General features: G+C 46.7%; 11 protein-coding genes across 11 annotated transcripts; 2 read left to right on the top strand and 9 right to left on the bottom strand.

The window, feature by feature from the left end:
- Positions 1-544: 544 nt before the first annotated feature.
- Positions 545-2329, bottom strand: F5Y00DRAFT_232094 (uncharacterized protein). Its single transcript, XM_048007120.1, has 3 exons — positions 1789-2329; positions 1003-1737; positions 545-908 (listed from the first exon to the last, which is right to left on the bottom strand). Exons 1-3 carry the CDS (start codon positions 1859-1861, stop codon positions 703-705), a joined length of 1014 nt encoding a protein of 337 aa, XP_047866736.1. The 5' UTR covers positions 1862-2329; the 3' UTR covers positions 545-702.
- Positions 2330-3449: 1120 nt separating this feature from the next.
- F5Y00DRAFT_268200 (uncharacterized protein) lies at positions 3450-4320 on the bottom strand (the record flags this gene model as incomplete). The annotated part of the gene is made up of 2 exons (XM_048012208.1): positions 3744-4320; positions 3450-3682 (listed from the first exon to the last, which is right to left on the bottom strand). The coding sequence occupies exons 1-2, from the start codon at positions 4036-4038 to the stop codon at positions 3450-3452; spliced, it is 528 nt and encodes a 175-aa protein (XP_047866735.1). The 5' UTR covers positions 4039-4320.
- Positions 4321-7155: 2835 nt separating this feature from the next.
- On the bottom strand, positions 7156-7500 carry F5Y00DRAFT_260255 (uncharacterized protein; the record flags this gene model as incomplete). Its single annotated transcript, XM_048010990.1, has 1 exon — positions 7156-7500. One exon carries the CDS (start codon positions 7498-7500, stop codon positions 7156-7158), a length of 345 nt encoding a protein of 114 aa, XP_047866734.1.
- An 817-nt stretch (positions 7501-8317) lies between these two features.
- On the top strand, positions 8318-8720 carry F5Y00DRAFT_232090 (uncharacterized protein). Its single transcript, XM_048007119.1, has one exon. It carries the CDS (start codon positions 8333-8335, stop codon positions 8621-8623), a length of 291 nt encoding a protein of 96 aa, XP_047866733.1. The 5' UTR covers positions 8318-8332; the 3' UTR covers positions 8624-8720.
- A 302-nt stretch (positions 8721-9022) lies between these two features.
- Positions 9023-10445, bottom strand: F5Y00DRAFT_260254 (uncharacterized protein; the record flags this gene model as incomplete). The annotated part of the gene is made up of 6 exons (XM_048010989.1): positions 9023-9325; positions 9389-9452; positions 9511-9670; positions 9732-9848; positions 9897-10083; positions 10146-10445. The coding sequence occupies 6 exons, from the start codon at positions 10443-10445 to the stop codon at positions 9023-9025; spliced, it is 1131 nt and encodes a 376-aa protein (XP_047866732.1).
- Positions 10446-11483: 1038 nt separating this feature from the next.
- Positions 11484-14555, top strand: F5Y00DRAFT_268198 (glycoside hydrolase family 2 protein; the record flags this gene model as incomplete). The annotated part of the gene is made up of 4 exons (XM_048012207.1): positions 11484-12918; positions 13019-13641; positions 13761-13816; positions 13861-14555. 4 exons carry the CDS (start codon positions 11484-11486, stop codon positions 14447-14449), a joined length of 2703 nt encoding a protein of 900 aa, XP_047866731.1. The 3' UTR covers positions 14450-14555.
- On the bottom strand, positions 14528-15868 carry F5Y00DRAFT_29198 (NAD(P)-binding protein). The gene has a single exon (XM_048013445.1). The coding sequence runs from the start codon at positions 15683-15685 to the stop codon at positions 14645-14647; it is 1041 nt and encodes a 346-aa protein (XP_047866730.1). The 5' UTR covers positions 15686-15868; the 3' UTR covers positions 14528-14644.
- An 860-nt stretch (positions 15869-16728) lies between these two features.
- On the bottom strand, positions 16729-18005 carry F5Y00DRAFT_29165 (GroES-like protein). The gene has a single exon (XM_048013444.1). The coding sequence runs from the start codon at positions 17878-17880 to the stop codon at positions 16879-16881; it is 1002 nt and encodes a 333-aa protein (XP_047866729.1). The 5' UTR covers positions 17881-18005; the 3' UTR covers positions 16729-16878.
- A 382-nt stretch (positions 18006-18387) lies between these two features.
- F5Y00DRAFT_29163 (uncharacterized protein) lies at positions 18388-19049 on the bottom strand. The gene has a single exon (XM_048013443.1). It carries the CDS (start codon positions 18949-18951, stop codon positions 18466-18468), a length of 486 nt encoding a protein of 161 aa, XP_047866728.1. The 5' UTR covers positions 18952-19049; the 3' UTR covers positions 18388-18465.
- A 377-nt stretch (positions 19050-19426) lies between these two features.
- Positions 19427-20542, bottom strand: F5Y00DRAFT_268197 (glycoside hydrolase family 43 protein; the record flags this gene model as incomplete). The annotated part of the gene is made up of 3 exons (XM_048012206.1): positions 19427-20024; positions 20083-20200; positions 20257-20542. 3 exons carry the CDS (start codon positions 20540-20542, stop codon positions 19427-19429), a joined length of 1002 nt encoding a protein of 333 aa, XP_047866727.1.
- Positions 20543-21060: 518 nt separating this feature from the next.
- F5Y00DRAFT_252115 (MFS general substrate transporter) lies at positions 21061-22909 on the bottom strand (the record flags this gene model as incomplete). The annotated part of the gene is made up of 4 exons (XM_048009901.1): positions 21061-22005; positions 22057-22226; positions 22287-22387; positions 22452-22909. 4 exons carry the CDS (start codon positions 22907-22909, stop codon positions 21061-21063), a joined length of 1674 nt encoding a protein of 557 aa, XP_047866726.1.
- Between the last annotated feature and the right edge of the window lie 857 nt (positions 22910-23766).

Raw genomic sequence — 23766 nt, 5'->3', positions numbered from 1 at the left:
AAAAAAAAAAAAAAAAATTAGAATGGATCGCGCCGTCCGTCAAAACTATCCGGTATCGAACGATTATAGGCCGCATGCGTGCGGTGCGCCCCGTCGAACTCCCCCGGGAGCGATTCCAAAGCGGAACAATCGTATGTATGGTGACATGACATGGCATGGCATGGCATCAGTACATAGGTCGTGGCTATGTATGTATGTATAATCTACGCCTCGCTATTGCGTCGCAGCAGCGGCAGATCGGATCTGCGAGCGCAATGTAGCCAAGGACGCGGGTTTAGATAAGCTCGATGCGACGGCACCGCACTTGCATGGTACGTACGGCTTGGCTTGGCGGGGATGGGCGTAATTGTGTGTGTATGCATATAGGTACATACATGGTATGTAAGATAGTTGAACTATATATTGGGACGGATCGTTTTGAGTTGGTGTTTTGCGGTTTCGACTACGGTTTGGAGTACGAAGACATAGATTTTTGAATTGTTTCAACTGTTTGAACTATATATAATAGGTATACTATAGGTGTTGCTCTAACTAGGTGTTTGTATGTATATGCATGTATTAGTTCAAACGGCCGATTTAATTGGTTCGTTTCGTATCTTCGTTATACCAGCAAATACAATACTTTATAACTTCGCATGAACGCCATTACCTTGCTAAAATTACCCTTCTTTTTAACCTTCCTTTTGCTACGAATCTCTCATTTTATTCTCCAGCCGCCAATGTATACCCGCCGTCCACCGCAACGGTCTGGCCGTTCAAATACTGGTTAGCGGCAAAGAATAGCACCGCCTGCGCCATGTCATCGTCCTTCCCGGGACGACCAGCCGGCACCTTGCTCTCATACTTTTCCTTCCCGATGTGACTCTTCTGATCTTCATTGCTGGCTTCGGTAGTCACTGCGGCATTTAGTTAGTTCCCGTATCGGATAGTAATGCCTAAGATTGAGACAAGACACAAAAATCAAGAAAAATGACAATGGGGACAGTCACTTACTCTCGCTAGGAAAGACACCCGGGGCAATCGAATTAATACGAATCTCCAGCTTATTAGCCGCCACCTCAGACGCCAACATCCTAGTTAAACGGGCCGCAGCGCCCTTGGACGCATTATACGCAAAGTGGTGCTGCGCGGTCTTAACGAGCCCGCTGATCGACGAGATATTAATCACGGTGCCCGACCAGCCGGGGAAGCGCTCGGACGACTTCTCCAGCAGCGGCAGGAACGCCGTCGTCGCGAAGAAGACCTGCGCGACGTTGGCGCGGTACACGTCCGTCCAGTCCTCCACCGTCGACGTCTCGCTGTCGAACAGGTTCTGCTTCATCTCCCCGGCCGAGCCGGCCTCGGTCTGCATCGTCGCCCCGCTGACGCCCGCGTTGTTGACCAGGATGCACAGGCACGCCTCGCGCGACGATATCTCCTTGGCTAGGTTTGCGATTTGGCTCTTGTCCGTGATGTCGCATGTGATGGGCACGATGGAGTCTTGGCCCTGCGAGTACAGCTCCGCGACGCGGTCGAGCTTCTCCTTGGTCCGCCCCGTGATGTACACTCTGGCGCCGTTGGCGACGAGCGCTTGCGTCGCCATTAACCCGATGCCCGAGCCGCCTCCCGTCACGAGCGCTACGTGCCCCTTTAGGTCGAAGAGCTTGTCGCGGGTGAAGGGCTCGTTGCGGCTGTTGGATGCCATTCTGACTGTCTGAAGTGGATATACTGGTCTAGAGAATTGCAGTTGCGGTGATTGTAAGCAGAATGATGGTGTTGCCCGAAGCGCTGATGAATGATTGAGTAAAGCACCGGCTCGAAGAACGATGCCAGCCAGCGGCTTCTTATGGTGGGAGATGCCTCGGACGACTGGTGAAGTCATGACGTCTCGACGTTTTCATCAAAACCCAAGAGTGCATTTTGGCTGGAGCGAATGGGGATATCCGGTTCTTGTATCGACGGATTGCTACCTTGTTGAATAGCAAACAGAGCTCAAGGTAAGCGAGTCATGACGAAATTCAATGCCTCTTCGTTTTGACTGTTTACATCATTGTGCAGAGCTCCCGGGAGCTTCTCGCGGGGTAATTTCATTGGCTGCCTGGTGGCTATATACCGACAATTTCTACGTCTAGCTTTCATTGTCATTTAATCCTACGCAGATATTATCGATGTCATAACGGTAATTAAATTACTTTCAAAAATAACTACTTGGAAGGATAGCTTCTCCAAGTCAATCAGCAGTTCTTTTCGAAGAGGCCTGTTTCTCAAGTGGTTTCTTTCGAGTCGTTGTGTCAGGGGTAATTTCGTGTAAGAATTACCTAGAAAGCTACCTGACGTACGTATATCTGGCTTAATCGAAGGATATATAGAAACATTCGACTCATCTTAAACCTCGTAGTGCTTACCAAAGTGCATGGAATTTTCAATATTGGTATTTTTTCTTCGATGTCTCTATCACCTATCACCATCCATGATCCGTGTTGTCTAGAGATCGCTATAAAGTATTACGGTCTAAGTCCCCATTACTATTGTTGAATAAATCCGAATACCAGGATAGGAAGCAAGTAGCTTTATCTACAGTTGGGGTGTATAGGGGGCATTGAATTCTGTTGGTTTATAGTGCTTTACCGCGGGATTGAGGTAGGTAATAGATCTTCTGTGTTTAAGGGGGACTAATAGTAATTGATATCAGTTATTTTAACCGTCGCCCCATGGTCATCGTCACCGTTCTCGTCATCGCTTTCTTTCTGGTTCTCTAGGTATCTCCTCGCCCCCCTCATTCGTCTCATCGACAACTTCCGCTTCGATACCTTTTGTTTCGTCGTCGTCCCGTACCTAGCTAAGATCATGTCGAACCTTTGACGATATTAGATCAACCACCAAATGGGCGGAAAGACTGCTATTCGTCTCAACACTTAGTACTGTATCATACTTACGTAGTTGCCTCAAGGCAAATGTGTAGGCGCCCCGGCTCTGCATCTGCTTTATATGCCGTAAGAGGCGGTGGAGAAGCTTGAGTGTCGTTTGAATTTCTGTCTGCTCTGCCCAAATATCGAGTCTCGACTTCTGCGCAGGTTTCTCCTTAGAGTGCCCCGTGAGTTACGACACCTTTTCTCCAAATGGCTCCCAATCGGGCTACTAATGGTTCAACGAAGGTGAAGCCGCTAGCAGAGGCTCTACCCCGGTTCCAACTCAACGCCGAGGACGTCGTGGCGCGTTGGCACAAGAAAACGGCGATCAACAACAGAACCAGAACCAGCGTGCGGTTCTTGTATTAGCCACACAAGTCCAAGGGCTTTGATTGCATGGAATATTCCTTTGGGCGTCATTTCTGGTCTGTGGTTGGCGGATCCGACGATAAGTAGTGCTCGATCAACACCGGGTCGACATGGTCAGGCGCAAGGATATTCTGGATCTGGTACGACCGGAACTCCGTGCTGCGCCAGCCCGAGTTGCTCCTCGGTCACGCCTTAGAAATCGTCTGTGAGCCAATGCGCGAACTCGCCGTGTGTTATAACGACGATATACGCATCGTCTTTCCCAGCCTCGATAGCCTCTCTCGCTAGCGTTAGTAGGTGTCGACGTGCTGATCGCGCCCGTGCCTCGACTTTGGGCACCTGCGGCGCGTAAGGACTATTGTGACCTTTGAGATGCCACTTCTCGTTGAGCCCGTTCAAAGGCTTCGGGTCGTGGGATTTGCTGGCTGCCAATCTCGAGCAGTTCGAGGAGTTCGAGCTGTATATGCCCATTAGGTGATTGCGTACCCATATCGTTACCTGGGTGGTATGTTTGTCCCGGGGCTTGGAGCATCGCGCTGTCTAGATGTACCGAGTCGGCATCGAATCCGCTCACGATTTGCTGTACATCTGAGCGGACAGCCCCATGATTTCCAATTGAGGATTGTAGGTCAATCGAGTCGTTCGGTATGAAGTCTTGCTCTGACGACACCATCGCAGCCCCACCAGCATTTGTTTGACAATTCCTCTGGTGGCCCCGTGGTCTGTCAACACCACGATCGCTTTCTCGCAGGATTGTAGTTGTACCCGGTGTTGTCGGCATGTCCAAACTAAACACACTACTTCCAATTCGGGGTCCTCCAGGTACGGCACAGTGGATGTTTTGCTTGCAAAGACTATCATTCCTCCGTGGCTGACGGTCGCTTTTTGATGATAAACATCGTATGGTGGTCCATTTTTGACAGGATCTTCGTTAGGATGGGCAGTTTCCTAATTCTAATCGTCCTGAACTTTCAGATCCTGCTTAGATATCCCCCCACAGCTATGGGGAGTCGTGAGTGTTTGATATGAATCCTCAATCACCATAGTTAAACCACTAAATTCGTAGGTCATGATACGCTTGAAAGTGTTGAGTTCATTCGGTTTGTTACTTTTAACATCAACACGTGGACTCCAACACCATTGGCGACCATTTTTGTTTAGATGGCGCGTTGCAGCCTCGTAGTAGTTATTGCCGTCGATATGATGGCTGTTGGCTATCTTCATGAATATGGTACCGTCTACTACGTGAATTGTTAGGCATATTCCTTTAGCTTGTTTCTGTTTGCGGTTGAGGTTACTATAAGAGGTACCTACACCTTTCAAAGTGGAAAAGAGACCCCACATCGTATCGACGTCGGTAACGAAGGCTGCTGATTTGATGGGTTTTAATTTTTCAGTTTCCAGAGCTGCTCGGAATAGCCAATCAAATGCAAGGTATAGTCGGTCCATATTATAGTAATCGGGGTTTCCTGGAGGCGAACCCGCTTACTCGACGGCGACCTCGTGGAAGTCTTCCTTATCCTAGGCTTCGGTTTCACGGTGGTTTGGAGGCAACTTTGTACTCTTAGGCAGATGGCCTATATGTGCTATTAGTTGTAGTGTTTTTTTTTTTCTTTTCTTTTTTTTTATAAGAAAGAATGGTGGGGGGGTAAATACTGATAAATTACCTACCAGGAAGAATGAGAATATTTGAACCTGGGACATGGGTTAATATGGTAGGTACTTCGGGTTTGAGAAGAACTTCGTGGGGCATTCCGTAACGGTAAAGAAGCTTTGTTGTGCGTGGAAGTTAACGAGGAAGCATCCTTAATAGTAGGGGAAGGAAGATGACTAGTCGAAGTGAAGGTACACTGGGTCGGCTGGGTCCAAACTCTAGATTCAGTTTCCGCTTCGGTGTCAGTTCGTTCGATACGCTTTCCTCCTAAATGAGTTTGCGATTCGGTGTCCTCTTGCCTTATACGATTCCCAAATTCTGGATGATTTTCGTTCGGGTCAGACGGCTATATCTCATAGCTGGCAAAAGTAAAAGACTCTTGGGATCCGGATTTTGTAATGGTGTTTTGGTTCAAGGGGAAAGCATCTTCCTTGGTCTCTATCAAGGAGATCTGAGGCGCTTTTCTCTTTCTGCTTGGTACGGCCATATTGAAAGTTGATTTGTTAAAGTATCTAGATAGGTATATTTAGTAATGTTGCCTAGACAGGCTGTAGTTTAGGCAGGCTGTAGTTTAGGTAGGTTGTGTTTAGGTAGGTTGTAATGTAGGTAGGTACCTAAGGTAAGTTGTTTTTTGAGTAGGTCCTTGTTTAGATAGGTAAGAATCTTTAAACTATAATTTAAGTCGTTTATTGTTACTACCTCAGGTCAAATTAAGTTTCAGGAAACCACTTTCCAACTATCCGTACCTAAGTATCTTAGATTAGATGTAGGCAGGTACGTACGTAGGGAAAGAGCACTGCATGCAAGCTCAATTACATAATCATAAGAAAAAACGGGATGAAGGGGTTGACCGGTTGCTAGGTCAGTGAGTGACTGGAGTGACAAGTTGTCATGACAGTATCATTTTGCCATGTCCCACCTAGGCTACCTAGGTACCTACCTAAAGTACCTTAGGTATAGTATATACTACAATAAAAAGTATAAAAAATTTTGGTCATCCCACCGCCCTGATGATGGGAGGATGTTCTTCAGATTCCCAAATTGTATTCACACATGGAAGCGATAAGGGCCGTACCTTATACCCTTCAAGTTCTCGCAGGAAAGTGTCGAAAAGTGTGAATACAACCTGAAAACCATCAGAAACTTCTTCCATCATGGGGATTCGAACCCCTCTTCTTTTCAAGCATGTATGGTGGTCCATACGTACTGACTGTTGGTCCTGACCATTGAGCCAACTCCTCTTTGATATCTGTAGCACTGATTTTTTGACTTATGTACTTACTATCTTTTCCGGAATACTGCTGGTTCGAATCCAGCCCCCCGCAATTCTTTTTGGACTGAATTTTGATATATTTGTTTTAATCCCCCCCCCTCCTTTTCTTTTTTCTCGTTTCCCTCTTCGCGCCAACTGAATAAAAAGTCGTCCCCCATCCATTTATCACATGCACACGAGGCTAAAATCAAAAGACATCGTCAATCAATGATGGGTGCTTTTAGGAACCCAGAATGTCAAGTCCCTTTAGCATGTTGTAATGTTTATTCTAGCTCGAGGCCTGGGTCATAAAGTTAGTCGGTGAGCCAAATAACATTTTAACTCCTACTGAGACCTTGACATTTGAATACCCAAAGGTTTAGCAAAAGACCGTGGGTATACTACGATATTTCCTTTTAATGTAACAATCTTTACGTCCCTTATTATGGTAGATCTGCTCCTGAAACTACCCTTAACCTATTATACCTGCCCCTGACACCCATAAACTGCAAATAACAGTGTCATATTAAATGAGTGAGAAATCTATTATAAGTCTTCGAGGCACTAGTAACACTTATAATAGAAATATAGCCAGTAATGTAAGCTGCTAGATATCCAAGTTCGAGATCTACTACGCACGATTAAGAGATCGCCTTACATGGAGGTTCAGCTGATTACGTAATACAGTGAGTGAGCTAAGTTTATGAGGCTAACTAGACCAACCAACCATGACTGTTATGTAAGAAAATAATGCGCTACTATAAAACAAATATTTAAATTCTCATAATTCATGAGCTATTCTCTGACAGTGGTAATAAATTCCTGCGTCTATAGGTTCCTGATAACATTTCCTTCATAACAGCAAGCTGATAAAATATAGAACCCCGAAAAGGATTTGGCTTAATCCTCCTATGAACCATCCACATCGTCTATATTCGTACAATTTACACAGCCATCCGAACCATCGTATCTAAAACACGGTAGGTACAACTTCAAACATCCCCTTTAGTATGTCTCTGTCCCGAGCCGACCGGCATGACGCCTCGCTTCGCGCCTAACCGCTCGTCTTCTTCTTGCATCTTAGTCATGCCTTTCTCTTCCATCCCCTTGTTCCTTAGAAGTGAGCCTGTGGCAGCTTGCATGCTTCCGATGCTTCCGTTGACGGCGCCGCTTGCGTCGCCTTTGAGCTTCTGGCCGACACTTGCGGACGGGTTGGTGGTAGGATCGGAGGAGGTGACTACAGAGCCGTCGGTGGTAATGGTGCTCTTTCCAGCTCCTGATGACTGGATTTGCGCCTCTCTCTGGAGGTCGTTGGTTGGGTTTCCGTTGGAAGCCATTGTGCTAATAGTATTAAACTGTTTATCCTTTAGGCAATATATTTGTAGATGTAATAATAGCTTCGAAGGATCAGCCTTATCTTTCTAGTAGAGATGTCCGTAGCGTGGAAGTAGTTAAATTGTGCTCATGCTCTGATCCATGCTTTATTTATTGTATTTTATTCTCGATACATTTCCACACGTTGACGTCATGTTGCTGCATGAATCCGAGTGACGTCACATCTTGGTTTGTCGAAGCCGCTGACCTCAACCGCCTAATATACTGGCCCATTGCCTTGGGTACCTAATATTTGAAAGACGGTCTTGTTTGGTTCAGGCTGTTGAATTATCTTTTAAATATTATTACTTCTGTCAACATTTTTTACTGCATCAAATGGTTAGTAGAGGCAGACACTCTTGTTGCGATTGATACGCGAAAGATCAATTAGGTACATAGGTACGTGTATGTACCAAACCATTATCGGTATTATGTACGCAATCGTAGTGAGCCACAATCTTCAGGATTGAACGAGCAGAGGCGAAAGAAACCATGGTTGAACAAATTCTTATAAAGATTACTGGTAGGTTACTCAATTACTTCTCAGGATTATTGAAACCCATCACGGAGGTAAATTTCGAAAGCCTACGTGGTTGAGTACCTAGGTAAGTAGGTAGGAATACTTCGGTGGCTGTCTCACTTATCGTGTAAGAGGTAAGCTGATCCGTGTTTCGTACCACAAATATGACAATCTTACTCCTAAGACGTGTTATAAAACGGACAGACATCCAGCTTGTCCAGCAGTTTTTACCTAGTAGATATTACATTTCAAATTCTTAATTTAACTCAACCGCGATGAGTAAATTATCAACTGAAGACCTCCGCTTTCGCCTCCAGGTCTCCTCTCGCATAACATATTTCCTTCTCCAAGTTATCCAGTGGTTGATTCTAAATCACTACGTTTTCCCACAGCTGTCGAATTCTGCGCCGTTGCGAGAGGGATTAATATCCGGCGCTGCATCTATAGTATCTTACGTTTTGTATTCCTGGCTTATAGGATTTGAATACGGTGACAAAGAACGGTACTTTACCTTCGTTACGACAATTGCTGTCATGCTCATGATGCGCTTTATTTTCCTTACATAAGCTTCAAGTTACGGCCATTCGCGGGTTATGATTGCTTAGAAAAGGCTTATGAGGCTTATCAACGGAAGGTAGTTGTTAGGTATGACCAGGAAATGGGCAAGTATGTTGCCGTATAAGGACTCTTGGTTCCCGAGTGCTGATTGAATTCTAGATAGCTTTTACTATGGCTTTCAAGACTATGGTTTACTTGATCGAGATGTTAGAAACAAAGGAACTACGTTTGTGTATAGGTACCTACCGATAGTTTAGTTTTGAATTACTAAAACTTGACTACGTTTTAATGAACACTTAGAGAGACATGAGCTAACCCTACGTTGTAAAATCAGTCTGACCAAGTCTGGGCTGGTTTATCCCGTTTAAGATCTTACCTGGTGAATAATAGCACCATCCTGATCTAACTCACGATGTATCCCCGCTCAAAATGTACGTGGAAACAATTTTCCTTATAGTTTCGTCGGATTCGAGCCCATCCCCCTCCCCAGCGGCGCCATAGTGACTTGCGGGCCTGTTAAAGTAGGAGTTGTTAATCAATTCCATCAGCTCATCCAACGTTGGTCTATTGAGAGGGTCAACAGCAACACACCTTTGGACTAGCAACCGAAGGTCTGGATCCAGGCTGGGATGGACGTTGGGGTCCCGGATTAATGCACGAGCTCCGTTAGGGAAAACTTCCCCACGTTGAGCAATTATTTGGCTCATATTCTATCGTTTTGTATAGTTAGTTTCAACGACGCGATTGGTATGAGGGCAGGGAGGGTGACTTACAACTCCTACGTCTAATATGTTCTTGTCTGTGCCCCGATTACGCCTGCTATATCTGTCTAGTCGACTGTAGATTATATTAGTAATGATGATCCACGATGACTACAATCGTTTCATATACTTACTATGCTTCTAAATTCAGTACCCTATCGTGCTGGTTAACATTGTTCTCGTTTAAACGGGATTCATCAGCCCCTGCAGGTAACTCAACCGACTCACCAAAGTCGATTAGTTTCAATACCGGCACGAGGGAATGGTCGCTCGAGTCTAGGTCTCCAAAGACAACTATGAAAAAAAAAATTAGCTATGAGCTTAATAAAACCAAATACAATGAAGGGCAACTCACGGTTTTCGTCATGCATATCGTTATGTGCGAGTGTCGTCGGATCGCCTGATCTAGTTTGCTCTGGCCCTACATCTGGACCGGGTGGAGGCCAGGCCATTCCTATACATGCACGTATTACTATACACCGGTTAGCTTATGCTGACAACAATTCGGGGTCAACCTTACAGCAGAGGAATATAGACCATAGAATACGATTCGGTAAGATTTGGTCTGCTCTTCTTAATCTCTCCTGGAATCGGTTTAAAGTCCCGTGCTCCATATACTCAGAGACGAAAAGGGGAACCCCAAGGTTCATAAGTGGATGGTCTTGGAATGAGATAATACGAGGTATGTGCTCTGCGAGGGCTAGACTCTACGATAAAATTAGTAAAGAGCATTATGCAAGGATTAGTTATTTGAGTTTAATAGACTTACATTTAAGTACCGCGTCTCCTTTCTCACGCTATGATGGGCGCCGGTGATTCCAGCTTTAACAACAAATCTTCGTACTCTTGGTTGTCCTTCCACGGTATACTCTTCCTTGATAATCATCGCTGCGCCGTTATGAATATCTCCGAGTGGTCTTTCGCACGTAAAACGATCATCGTTTTTAAACGCGTCCCTGATTGCGTTAAGAGTTCTTTCGCTCTCTTCTTCTTCCGGACTCTTCTGGGTTTCCCAACTCCCGACTCCTCCCCAGGGAGTACCTCCGCGAGCGTTGCCCCAAGGATACATAGTTATCAGCTGTTCGAATTTGTCAATAAATTAATGAGAACCCTATAACTTGATTAAGCAACGTAAATTCAACTCGCGTCACTTGCAGTTATGAATTATGGACGCCCACAGGTTTATACGGCCTTGTCCTACCTAGTGTCCTACTTATCCTTTACAATACAATAGACTTGTTCTGTAACAAAGCAATCATTATACTTAATTAATAGCATTTACTTCTTGCTAGTACAAAGTCTTTGTTTAATTATCCAAATACTTAGGTAGTATCTACTTTGGCACTGAAGCATGAACCGGAGAATCTTGCCTATTATTTCCTACAATATTTAGTTACCCATGCCGTATCACAGTAAGATTCATAGTATAGAAGAAAGAGCTGTAAAAGAACCGCTTTATCATAGGAAGTGAGCATTTGGTTGTTAAACGTGACTATTAATGTCTTCGTCTTGTTCTACTAGATATAATACCTAATTTTCAATCAAGGTGACTCGAACCTTTGTTTGTCTCTTCAACTTAGAGAGTCGTAGTTTGGATGCAACCAATCCTTCTATTAATAGCAATCATCAATTCTCCTTATAATAAAATCATATCTATTTTCTTAATATCAACCACTATGGTCCTCCCGCCGCTTAGTTAACCATTCACACGCATGCTGCTATCTCCCTAGCTAATGTGGAGATTACCTCATATGATCTAATCCCTGTTATAATCGTAACATTTAACGTGATATTCCCACCAATGGTAGGCTAAATGGAGACGTTTAAGCAAAAAGAAATCCGTCCTCTCGTAGCTTGCTTTCCGGCTATTCGACTAGAAATAACCCGGGCCCCGAGGAATTGGTATCCAAATTCGGCTCTCTACGGATGCTACCTAGACTAGGATTCTTTCAAGGTCCATTTCTTGGGTTCCTCGGCGCCGTAGCTGTTGCGGTCTAGTTTCTCACCGAGAATGGAGTCCCGGTTTCTCTGTGCGGAGCAAGCTCCTACTCTATAACTAAAAGTCGAAGGTAGGTCAATTGGTTTTATCGTCCACGCATATTGCAACATGGCGCCACTTGCGCGAACGATGTACAATGCTTGCGGGTTGCTCCTATCGGGACTCCTGCTGCTAGGATATCCTCCGGCTACCGAAGCAGGTGTCGTTAGGAGACTTCTTAACGAGTATCAACCTGCCTCAGGAGGCCGTGAGCGTGTTAGCGTTAACGATGACTGGCGCTTTTCTCGTTTTGAGTCAAATCCGGATTCACTGTCATATGACACACTGAAGGAATGGATTCTCCCTTCCGGCAACGACTTCATCGTCAACGGTGCCAAGCATGAACGTCCTGAGAAAACCGCTCCGGGCGGCGACGTCAAATATGTGCAAGCGTCATTCGATGATAGCGAGTGGGAGACTGTCAATGTTCCGCACGACTGGGCCATCAAAGGTCCTTTCCATGCCCCGGGAATTCCGAACAGCATGGGTGCTTTGCCTATCAACGGCGTAGGATGGTATCGTCGCAACCTGACAATATCACCAAACGACGCCACCAAGTCTATCTTCCTGGATATCGACGGCGCCATGTCCAATTCCGCAGTGTGGATTAACGGTCAAATTATTGGTGGATGGCCTTACGGGTACAATTCTTTCCGCTTGGACCTCACCCCGTACGTAAGAGCTGGGGAGAACCTGCTGGCGATCCGAATCGATAACCCTTTGAACTTCTCACGCTGGTACCCTGGCGCTGGCCTCTACCGCAATATTTGGCTTGTAAAGGTTGACCAGACGCATATTGGCCAATACGGCACGTATATTACGACACCAGTCGTGACTTCAGAATCGGCCGATGTCGACCTGACTGTTGAGATTGAAAATAAGGGAAATTCCAGTCGCCAGGTAGAGGTGAAGACCGACATCTACGTCCTTGACGCGGAAACAGGGAAAGCTGGAGCAGACGTGATCGCATCCTTCCCACAGTCAACTGCAAACGTAGCAGCTAGCAGCAAAAAGTCCGTGAATGCTTCGGTGACGGTAGACAATCCGCGACTCTGGGGACCTAAGCCGGATCAAGAACCTAACCTATACGTCGCCGTTACGAAGCTTCTTTCTAATGGTACCGTTATCGACACCTACGAGACGCGCTTTGGTATCCGATCTATTACCTATGACGCTAACACGGGAATTCATGTAAACGGCAAGAGGGTTTACATCCAAGGCACCAACAACCACCACGACCACGGCTCGATCGGCGCCGGGTTCCACCTCAGAGCAGCCGAGCGTCAGCTGGATCTACTACAGGAGATGGGCTGCAATGCGCTTCGGATGTCTCACAACCCACCTGCCCCTGAGCTGCTTGACTTGACGGATACGTACGGCTTTTTGGTCCTGGACGAAATCTTCGACGTCTGGAAGCAGGAAAAGATCGAGGATGACTATCACGTATATTTCGAGGAGTGGCACGAGCCGGATATCCGCACCTTCATCCGACGTGACCGCAACCGTAAGTACCGCCTAGAAGCACTTTTCAATCCAAAAGCTTTTATCTTACTTATGTAAAGAGGTCACGACAACTTGGCTGACGATTACCTATTTTATCTTAGACCCCTCCATCATAGCCTGGAGCTTCGGCAACGAAATCGTCGAGCAATCGACCCCTTCCGGCGGCGTAATAGCCCGCGAACTGCACAGCATCATGGAGGAAGAGGACCCGACGCGACAAATCAGCGCCGGCATCAACAACGCCAAGGCTGGCAGCGAGTTCTCCGACGCCGTCGATATCCCCGGCATGAACTACCAGGGCGAGGGCCGCGGCACATCGTTCGACTCGGCGTACCCGAGCTACCACTCTACGTACCCCGGAAAGGCCCTTTGGAGTACCGAGAGCTCGTCGGGCGTCAGCTCGCGCGGGACCTACGTATTCCCGGTGACGAGCGCTAATAGCACGACCGTCGGCAACGGCTCGGGTTCGGACCCTACGACGCTATTTGTTAGCGCGTACGAGCTCTACGCTGTCTCCTGGGGTTCGTCGCCGGACAAGGTGTTTGGGATGCAGGATAGGTTCCCCTATGTTGCGGGCGAGTTCGTGTGGACTGGGTGGGACTATCTGGGCGAGCCATCGCCTTTTGACACTGAGGCCCGTAGTTCTTACTACGGGATTATTGATCTTGCCGGGTTTAAGAAGGACCGTTTCTACCTATATCAAGCCCGTTGGCGCCCTGATTTGGTAAGTACATAATATTTCTGCTTGGCCTTGGTGTTCGTTAGGTATGATTTTTTTCCCTGTGATACATGAACTAATCGATTGGTAGTACGTAAAGCAAGCTCCTCAATATCCCCTAAAAGATTCATGTGTTGCCGCTTATCACAACAAGCTGGCAAACACATAATAAGTCCTCTATGTAATATACCCTCCTTGATCGAGTAGCGACTAACATATAACCAGCCCTATGGCGCACATCCTACCTCACTGGACCTGGCCCAGCCGCGTCGGCGAAGTAACTCCAGTCCACGTTTTCTCAGGCGCCGACTCGGCCGAACTATTCGTCAACGGAAAGTCCGCCGGTAGACTCCAAAGGGAGCCGTCGAACTACCGCTTCCGATGGGATAACGTCACCTATGCGCCGGGCGAGCTCCACGTCGTCGCATATAAAGACGGTGCTAAATGGGCCGATGACACGGTGAAGACGGCTACCGAGCCCGCGAAGCTAAATATCACGGCGGACCGTACGACTATTCGCGGGGATGGCCACGACCTGTCGTTTATCACCGTTGCTGTTGCCGACGAGAGCGGCACGACTGTGCCTGAGGCTAGCAACGCCATCACGTTCTCTATTTCTGGCCCTGCCGAGATCCTGTCAACCGACAATGGTAACCCCGCCGACTTCACCGCGTTCCCGAGCTTGACGCGCGACGCCTTTAGCGGGCTTGCCCTTGCTGTTGTTCGTTCGGAGTCTGGGGGCTCTGGGGATATTACTGTTCGTGCGGAGGCGGAGGGACTTAAGGGGGCGGAGATAGTGTTGGAGGCCGTGTAGGTGGAAAGGGGGTCCATAGGTAGTATCTAAGTATAGGCTGGACTAGTTAACGAAAATAATTCATCTTCTTTGCCATATATTCTCGTCTGGCTTAACGAAACCGTCCCTTTTAACCCTAGGGACATGTTTATGTGGTTGAATATCATATTCTCAGTTACTTAATTAAAATCCTGCTGTAGCTATATCAATCCATGATCAATCCTTCACGAAGCCCTTCGCACAAGCCTTCACACTGTCCTCAAGACTAGTCCATCCATCCTGACCCAAGCCTCGCAGCAATTCCTCAGCCCTCTTATTCGGCACTTCCGTCTGATCCCACCCGTCATCCTCCAAGACCGGGATATCCTTCTGCGGATACAGCTTCTTCAGGATCTGGGCAATCCTAGGCCAGCTATACCGGTCGCTCCACGGATAAAGCCTCTCCCTGTCTACGCCTGGGGTGATCAGGGCCGCTACGTAGAGCAAGCCGGTGTCGCGTGTGTCGGAAACCCATTGGGGCGGGAGCATTTTTAGAACGTCTAGGTTTTTGCCCTCGTAGAGATCCTTCACCATGCCGCATGTGCTTATGATGCCTTGGTGCTCGGGGTCTAGGCATTCGCCGATGACCGTTTGGGGGAGAATCGTGTTGAAGGTGAAAGAGGGGTTCTCTCTTTTGACCCAATCCCAAATCCACTGCTCGAGTAGAGTTTTGAATGCCATGTACGGCCGGATTCCTTTCTCCTCGGGAGTAGCGTCGCTCCTGACTATTCTCACGGCATCATCATTCCAGGTCCATTCCGTCAATTTGATCTTCTTGGTTTGATCCGGGGTCCACGACGCCCACGAACTACTCGTATAGATAAATGCCTTGACTGTAGGTTCATTCTTTGCCGCCTGCAGGAGCGCTTCATTCCACGGTATCTCTTCTTCAAGTGACTTGTCGATATCTGGAACTATTAGGCCTACACCACCAGCCACGGCTACAACGGCAGCGACTCCTTTGACAGCGTCATTCCACGCCCCGGGTGCACCGAAGTCCGAGACCTGCACGATTTCTAATTGACTTGATGGATGGCGTGATGCGAATAACGGTACCATCCACGTGCACTTTGAGGGGTTGCGAACGGTGCCCCGGACATTATAACCCGCTTCTAGGAGTCTATCAACGGCATGAGAAGCAATTAAACCATTGGCGCCGGTAACGAGAACGGTAGAACCCTGAGGGATTGTCGGGTTGGCGAATGTAGGCTTTATCATTTTGGTGTATGGACGGAAAGAAAGTTTATAGTTGAGCAAGACTTATACTGATGTGTGCCATGACGGAGTTTATGTATTGTACGTCTGTTGCGTCTCTCGGAGTCATCCGCCCCTACATCTCTAAGTACATGTTACATCGAGTATTTCTAATCACTCGGGGTCTACCAGCGAACATTATCGTTCCGATAATAATTTCTTGATCATTCAGGTTTGTTTTTAATACATTGTGTACCTAAAGCAAAGAACATTTACGTTATGGGCTTTCTGTAAGTGGAGCTATCCGCGGGATTGGGGGCTTGGACCTTCGGAACTCCGAGACGCCGTAGTATTTATTCGTAACTAAGCACTTCTTGTCTTAGGTATAGCATCCAATCAGGTATGATCTTAATCAAAAAAGTTTAAGGCGCAATATTCTTTCGGAAAGATCCCAACTCCAAATGTTCATGTCTCCGATATTGTTATAGTCGCGAGACCCGCCTATTTCCGTGATAAGTCCTATTACCTCCATATTCTAGTTCCTTCTTCGGCCCGAGTAACAAGAACGGACAGACGGAGCAAGCATCGGGGCCATCTAGCTCCGGCGCGGCGCTTATAAATGCATCCACTCGCCTATTATAACTAACGTGCGCGGTTAATAAGTTGGTCGTCAGAGTACCTAATGTACTTGTGCTGTCTACGCATATACTCGACAACCGCCCCCTTCGGGTGCTGCGCTTTAATTAAGGATTAGCCCTGTAATTGGGGATAGCGTACAAGGATAAGGGCGAATAAGAGGCTATTCCCACCTTCATTAAATCCTGAAAAGGAAACAATATTTTCATAATATCACGAAATATTATGAAAATGGATGGATGTTTGAAAATACTTTTAGAATATATGGGAAGCCCTCCCATTCGGAAGTACTTCGGATCAATCCCGAATTACAGGGCCAATCCTTAATTAAAGCGCAGCACCCTTTAGGGTGCGGTCGTCGAGTTTACGTAGACAGCACAAGTACCTAGAAATTATCATTCGTCACTATGAAGTAAATATATACCTTCTACATATATCATACCTAACCCTTTACATCAAAATTCCGATCTAACCATGTACTCAACTCGCTTCCGTTAAACGCCTAATGCGCTATTGTGTTCTTCGCGAATAAACCTCTAAACAAAAGGGAATGTCAAAGTTAAGTAGCTCGCCAATGAGCTTCACTTTTGAGGAATCCTAATCAGCAGAGACCCTATCCCGCTCCCGGCACCCCATTCTCGATGCGCGCTCTGAATATCCTCCAAGTCCCAAAATTTCCTGATTGGGACCTTGATGGTCCCGTCCCTCACCATGTTCAGCAAGGCCGTGAGATGGGGTTTATACGTGGACGATTGACGGGAGATTCCGTAGAAGGTAGTGCGTTTGCCGTTCAGCGGATTCAGACCGCGCGCGATCATTTTGACGATGTGGCACGTTGGGTTCCTATTATGTCCACCGAGCGTTCTCCCGTTGTTTCCGTAGGCGACAAGTATGCCGTCCGGCGTTAGTATGGAGAAGCTTTCGTCAAAGCTCTCGAAGCCGAGTGGGTCGAAGACGGCGTGCGCGCCCCCAATTTCCTTCATCTTGTCTATCCACTTCTTATCCGTGTATACGAACGGCGTGGCGCCGTGTGCGCGGATTTCATCGTGATTGCGCTGGCTAGCCGTGCCGTATACTTCGGCCCCCTTTAAGGTGCAAAGAGTCATGAGAGCCGTACCAACGGACCCGCTGATGCCGTGGATGAAGACTCTTTGACCCTCCGAAACCTTTGCTGAATCCATAACCATGCCGTACGCCGTATTCCAGTCGCACGGCAGCACCGTTGCTTGCTGATGGTCGACGCCATCTGGTACTTTAACGCAATATTTTTCAGGTTGATTGACAAGCTGGGCTTCGGCGTCGTACTTGGATAAGACCGTTACAACATCGCCGGGCTGGAATGCTGTGCAGCCTTCGCCATTGGCGCGGACGGTCCCGACTAAACTATACCCAGGAGTGAAAGGTGGGCTCTTTTGAAAAGGATATATGCCCTTTCGCATGTTGACATCAGCGCCAGTAAAGGCTGCGTATTCAACCGCTATTTGGACATGGCCTGGTGGTGGGGGTGGGCAAACGTCATCAACCACTTTGACAACGTCCACATCACCAAACTCGGCAATAACAACTTTACGGATGGTTGTCATTATTTCTAACGAGGCCGATAGATTGATAAGTTAATGTGTGGGCGGAAATAAAAAATATATGTACTCGAGTCGAATATATAAAGACTTATAAACGGAAGCTAGGTATATATAATCTGATAATTGACTTATTAGGAGATTTGGTGGTGTATGTTAGCTTGGCTGACATGATGAGTAAAAACCTCGACGAGATCACCGCCATATTTATACAAATAGCACTGCAGAGCAGGTCATATGTTCAAGGACACCTATCATGGTAAATAATGCCTGGAAAATGAATCCTCCAGCCGTTTCATCATGCATACCTGCGCCGCGGCTGAATAGCGGCGAGCAAGCATCAATCCAGCCGGTTCGGCGTAGACCAGCCACAAAAACTCGGTTTTCAATCGGCGGTCCACAAATTCGGACGGCATCTTTGGAATCGGAGGATTGAAATGGGGCTTTGCACTTTACCGTCGGGGCAAAGTCCGTCCATCGGAAGATTGCTGATGCGCGTACGAAACACACCTGTTGAATTGATGTAACCTACCTAAGGTAAATGTACCTTAGGTAGTTAATTGAAACTATTTTTAGACTAGTTAACTATATTCAAGAAGCACCATGACGTTGCTTGATTCCATTCAAAATAGCCTCAATAATTTTCGAGGATGCGGCTGTATCGATGAACTCGACTATTCGTGATATCTTCTTGCCGTCTTCCGTAAAGTCGACATACCAGCAGATCTCCAAGGCGATTGGTTCGCGGCCGACAATTTTGGTCCAGTGCTCGACGTGTGCGCTGCCCTGGCGCTTGACGGGGTCGATAACAATCTCTATGATCTTGACCCTCGACTCCTCCATAGCCGCGATCTCCGGTATCATTCGTGCTTCGTACTCCGCGTTCGTCTCTACTGCCTTGATGAAGGGGTAGGCTTTGACGAAGGTGGTAGGTTTTAGATACCGCAAGCATTCTGGTGATAGCAGCGCGGAGAACAGAGAAGCGTCTTTATTCCGAACCGCGACTGTGGTATTTTCGAGGAATCTCGTCAACGTGGATTCCATGACTGTTCGAAGCTCGTCTGTGGAAGAAGCCATTTTGAAGATTAGATACAGCGCTGCCAATAGATAATTTTCAATATAGTAACTAGAATATATCTTTAATAAGAGAAGAGTTGATTTTAGTTCAATTTTACGTTCTGTTTAGATCTTTAACATCTGCTGCTTACATAGTAAGTACCTAGGTACCTCTTATTTTTAACCCCGCATTAAGCTCGACTTTCAATTCTAGTCCCACTCTTATGTACCTATGTATCTTTTCAATCACTAAGCCCAGCGTCTTCGATAAACGCGACAAACACGACAAACACGTACATTCTCCAACTTCTATGCCTGGGTCATATCTTAACTAACATGCGTCTCGACCCAGTGGACAAGTCGTCTGCTTGCCGCATACCGCCTTATGAAAACAGATATTTAATGGTGAAAAGACTAAGAGCATGTTGCTTGCTTGGGTAACAAGTAAACGCTTTATATTTGAAAATTTCCTAGCATCCATACCGCAATGGCTGTCCTACGCCGGATATGCCGCTGCTACAGCATCATATTCCTTCTGCGTTAACGGCGTTACGGAACCATGTTTCAAGCCTGTAGGAAACCCAGACGTGTTCGACCTTTTCCAGCTTCCCGCAGACTTGATGTCCGAGGTTTCGTACGGAATATATTGGGTGTAGTCATCAAGTAGCAGATGGTAGAGACCTGGCGTCACATTGTCGGCGAACGATGCCGGGCCTTCACGTTGAGAGTCTCCTGTGATATGGTCGCCTACATGGGTCCAAGTGCCGAAAAGGCCATCGGAGGTAATGTCTTGGGAGATCGAACTGGTCGTCTCATTCTTGTAGAATCTGGCGAAGGCTCCTGGCGTTCCAAGGTATTGGAATTCTTGGTCTATCAAGGGGGTATCCGCGGGGGCCAGGTAGTCGCCTGGCTCACTAAAGGTGCTGAAGTCTTTCGTAGTTGCGTACCGGATTTTATCAAGTGTAGCTGTTCCTGTATGATTCGTATCCGAAGAGGAGTAGTGTCGTGAAGCCCAGAATAGGTAGTACTGGGAAGTTTCGTCGTCCCATACTGCCGAGGGCGCCCAAACCATGCCTGCAGTATCCTTTTCAACCCTAAAGTAAACGCGTTATTATAATATTCCTGCCTCTATGTAGAAAGGATAATATATACGTTCGAAGTGACGATTCTGACCAATCAACTAGGTTGGACGACTTCCAAACGACAATCCCACGGCTCCCTTGCCTGGTAGCTTTGTCCCATGAAAACCCCGAAGCTTCAACATCGAGGTCTGCGAATTATGTTAGTAGAATAAATATTAAGACATTAATACCTTGAAAGTCTTACCGGTGGCAAGTAAATAATACTCAGACCTGGCAGAATTTGTGGCGAGGAAAATATCTCGGACAGCTTTCGACCCCACTGTTGAAGCTAGCACAGCATTCCCCTTATTCAAGAACTTGAAGCTTGATGCGCTGTTTCCGTTTGAGAGATGGAATTGGATCTTTGGATTAACATCAGAGAAGGTCGAGATAAGGTAACCGACGTAGTTAGAAGCTTGCCGTGGTACCGCAGGACTCGCAACTACAGCACTGGCCAAGGCCGCTACGAGTACGGTGAAAACAGTACGCATGATAGCGATCGATATGTGCTCGTTTACTACTTCAGGGTTTAGAGTGACCTTCCTGCACAATATAGCCGTAGGAACTAATATATACACGACCTCGCCTATGCGAAGACCCCGGAATTTAGCATTGGTTGTTTAATGGACGGGAAAATTAGAGCAATTACATAAACAACATCTAGCTTGATGTTACGATAAACCTGGTTTGGCGTTGGTGTTCCTGACTCCACCACCTTAAATTCGGTATATAAACACAATGCATGCGGAGAACCTGGTCTTCGACATAGGCGCTCCAATCCGATCATGGGTCATATCCTGATTGGGAAAGAAATTCTCAAAGGACTTGGGGCCCAGGGCGGATAGAGCAGCCCAGGGTAGAGCTCTGGATACAAAGACAAATTTACCACTGGTAAGTAACACTAGGCAATTGTTTGGTTTGTAGATAGAAGGAAACATAAGTCCAATATGTGAATACATATTTGTAAGGGAATTTGAATTGGAATACGTTTGTGTATAAGAAGCTACTGCTACCCCGAATGGACCTCGTCCTTTTCGCCTTCAAGCAAGATCTCGTGGCCAGTTCCTTCGTAGACGAGCATCGCAGATGCGCAGCCTAAAGCCGAGACAAATGCAACAGCCCACCAACTCCAACCTACCATCCCCATTTCTAGACCCGACCCATACCACCATCCGCCTACAATGGGTCCAATTGTCCGGAAGCTCGCTGAAACACTTTGTCCAAGGCCGTGAATGAGACCCAATACGCTTGGATGGGGACTGCAGTTGTTTAGCAGTATGATGCTAGCTGGTAACGTGATTGTACGTGCAGTAACTTGGATGAGTTGGATGAAAGTCATGTATATCCATATTGCAGGACCTGAGGCAGGCTCTGGTGGCTCGGAAGATGACGGTATGATGGCGAGATAGGGTGTGAGAAAGTATGCGATAGGAAATAATGGTAAAAACCACTGGAAGCCGCGTAAGGTGCCCAAGCGTGCGTGGACAGGGGGGTAGAAGAAAATCTGAAGGATCATGCCTAGGATTCCTAGGATAGACGTCGCAACGCCAACTGTCGAAGCGGGCATACCGAGGCCACCTGTGAATATCCATGGTAAGGATTGAGATGCAGTCTCATTTAGCGATGAGCGGGGCGAGGAAAGGAAAAGCGTCCATATGTTAGTGAATGCGCCGAGCTGAAAGTCGTAGAATGCTTCCGTTATCAATGTAAAAATGACATTTCGTGTCCATACGCGACTGAAAGGTAGTGTTCGTCCGTTTCCCCTAGGCTCCTGTTTCTCGTACACGGACGGCTCCTCGCTATCTTCACTATACTCAGCTGGGTTGTCTCGTGGATTCCATGGCTGGAGTTTAAGATAGCCGCTCTCTGCGGGAGACTTGAGGAACAAAATGCTCTTTAGACGGGAACCCATATGTAGGCCAATGTCTCTTTTTCCTTTCCTTTCGCGTGAAGTCTATACCGTCTGTCAACTGAAGTTAACAGTAAGATATACGGAACAACTTACCTCTTCGAGAGCAAAGAATACTATTAAACCTGTGATTGCTAAGGTGGCGGCATTAAGGACGCTTGGTAGAGCATAAGGATACTTCTGAATCCAGCCAAAGCTCCAGATAGCACCCTCTTCAAAAAGGCATGGAAGTGATGTTGCGGGATCCGCTAATAGACCTCCCATCACTAGAAGTAACATTAGAACACGATACATTGATAATACTAAGACTTAAAGTAGTAACTTACGGGGTCCTAATATATTTGCTGCACTAAAGCTAATAGGGAGTAGCAAAAAGGCTCGGGACTGGTATTTTCTCTCAACTGTGATCTCTGCGATCATAGTTCGTCTACATAGTAATCAATTAGTAAATCATTTACTGCTGTTCGATATTTGGGTCCCATTTTACTCACGTTATTCCCACGGTACCATTGATGCCACCGCCAGCGGCGCGCCAAAACACAGCCCAGGAAAAACTAGTTGCAAATCCGTAACCTAGACACGAAATTGCTGTTCCGAAGAGTCCAATGAGGAGAACATTCTTTCGTCCACACCAGCTAGCATCCGCAACTCTACCCCAGAGAAACGCAGTGAAAACCTGTGCTCCAGTGAAAGCACCTTGGAGTATGCCTGACTGATTCGATATCTCGGAGTCGGAGAGGGTATTATCAATGGCTTTGAGTTGAAAGAAGACGTAAGCCTGTAGAGACGCCACTTGTAGGAAATCGACTAGGCGACATAGAAAGAGGATTGCCAGTTGGTCTTTGCGAGGGAGGGACATCCAGGATGTGTCATTCGATTCCGTCTTGGAATATTGTGACTCTATGTTATCCCGAGAATACTTATCATTAACCTTAACTAAGGCAGGCATCTCGTCTGAAGTTCTGTATTTGCCATCACTCTTAGCGAATGCCGATACCATCGATGCCATTGTGGCATGTTGCATCGTGACTTGGAATGATGAAGTTGAACTGAGAATATAAATATGAACGTAGAATGAAGCTGAAGAGGATAAATATAAAAATAATTAAAAGGGAATAGAAGATGGACGTCTATAGGAAACTAGAGAGATATTTAGACGTCTTCATAGTTATTATATTCAACATAAGCGCAAATACTAGAATGTTTTGAACTATCGGTTGAAACGAAATGAAGTGACAAAATAAGCGCCGCTACCAGTTATTTTTACTACTTACGAAGTCGTCTGCATCATCGCCAGATATGTAGTAACTACTCTAAGTCTACGTAACAGTATCTTGTTTAAAATAGCAATCGCGGTTAACCTGTCAGTCCAGGATTACAATACAAACCCTTATGGAGCGTTGGACGTGCCGGGATTCGTAGGGCAAAAAAGGGGGGCGTGGAGCCCGCGCCTAGAGTGGAAATTGATCTTACGGGCCGCGTGTCAACGTAATGCTGGATCGCACAGTGGAGACTACCACTCACGAATACGTATGTAGTATTAGCCAACCCAGCCCGAGGCTCATGTTATTTTTCGTCAGCAGTCTTTCGAAACACAATTTATGACACTTACGAAATATGCTTAGAGCATCCCTTAGAATGTCCTTGAGCGTAGCCGAGCTAGATCTAAGTGGGATCGGCTAGTATACGTACTTGTATGATACGTAGTCTGGGCCGCAGCAGGAGTTGCTATTCGTGATAAGTTTAAGGGATGTATGTTCATTATGTGGGATATTCCCAGGGTATCCGTTACCTTACATACTTCTC

The sequence above is a fragment of the Daldinia vernicosa genome (genome assembly GCF_022497035.1).
Source record: "Daldinia vernicosa strain CBS 139.73 unplaced genomic scaffold F5Y00scaffold_13, whole genome shotgun sequence".
In the NCBI taxonomy this organism is placed as follows: Eukaryota; Fungi; Ascomycota; class Sordariomycetes; order Xylariales; family Hypoxylaceae; genus Daldinia; species Daldinia vernicosa.
Note: the sequence above shows the minus strand (reverse complement) of the source record. Positions and strands in the feature narration are given on the sequence as shown.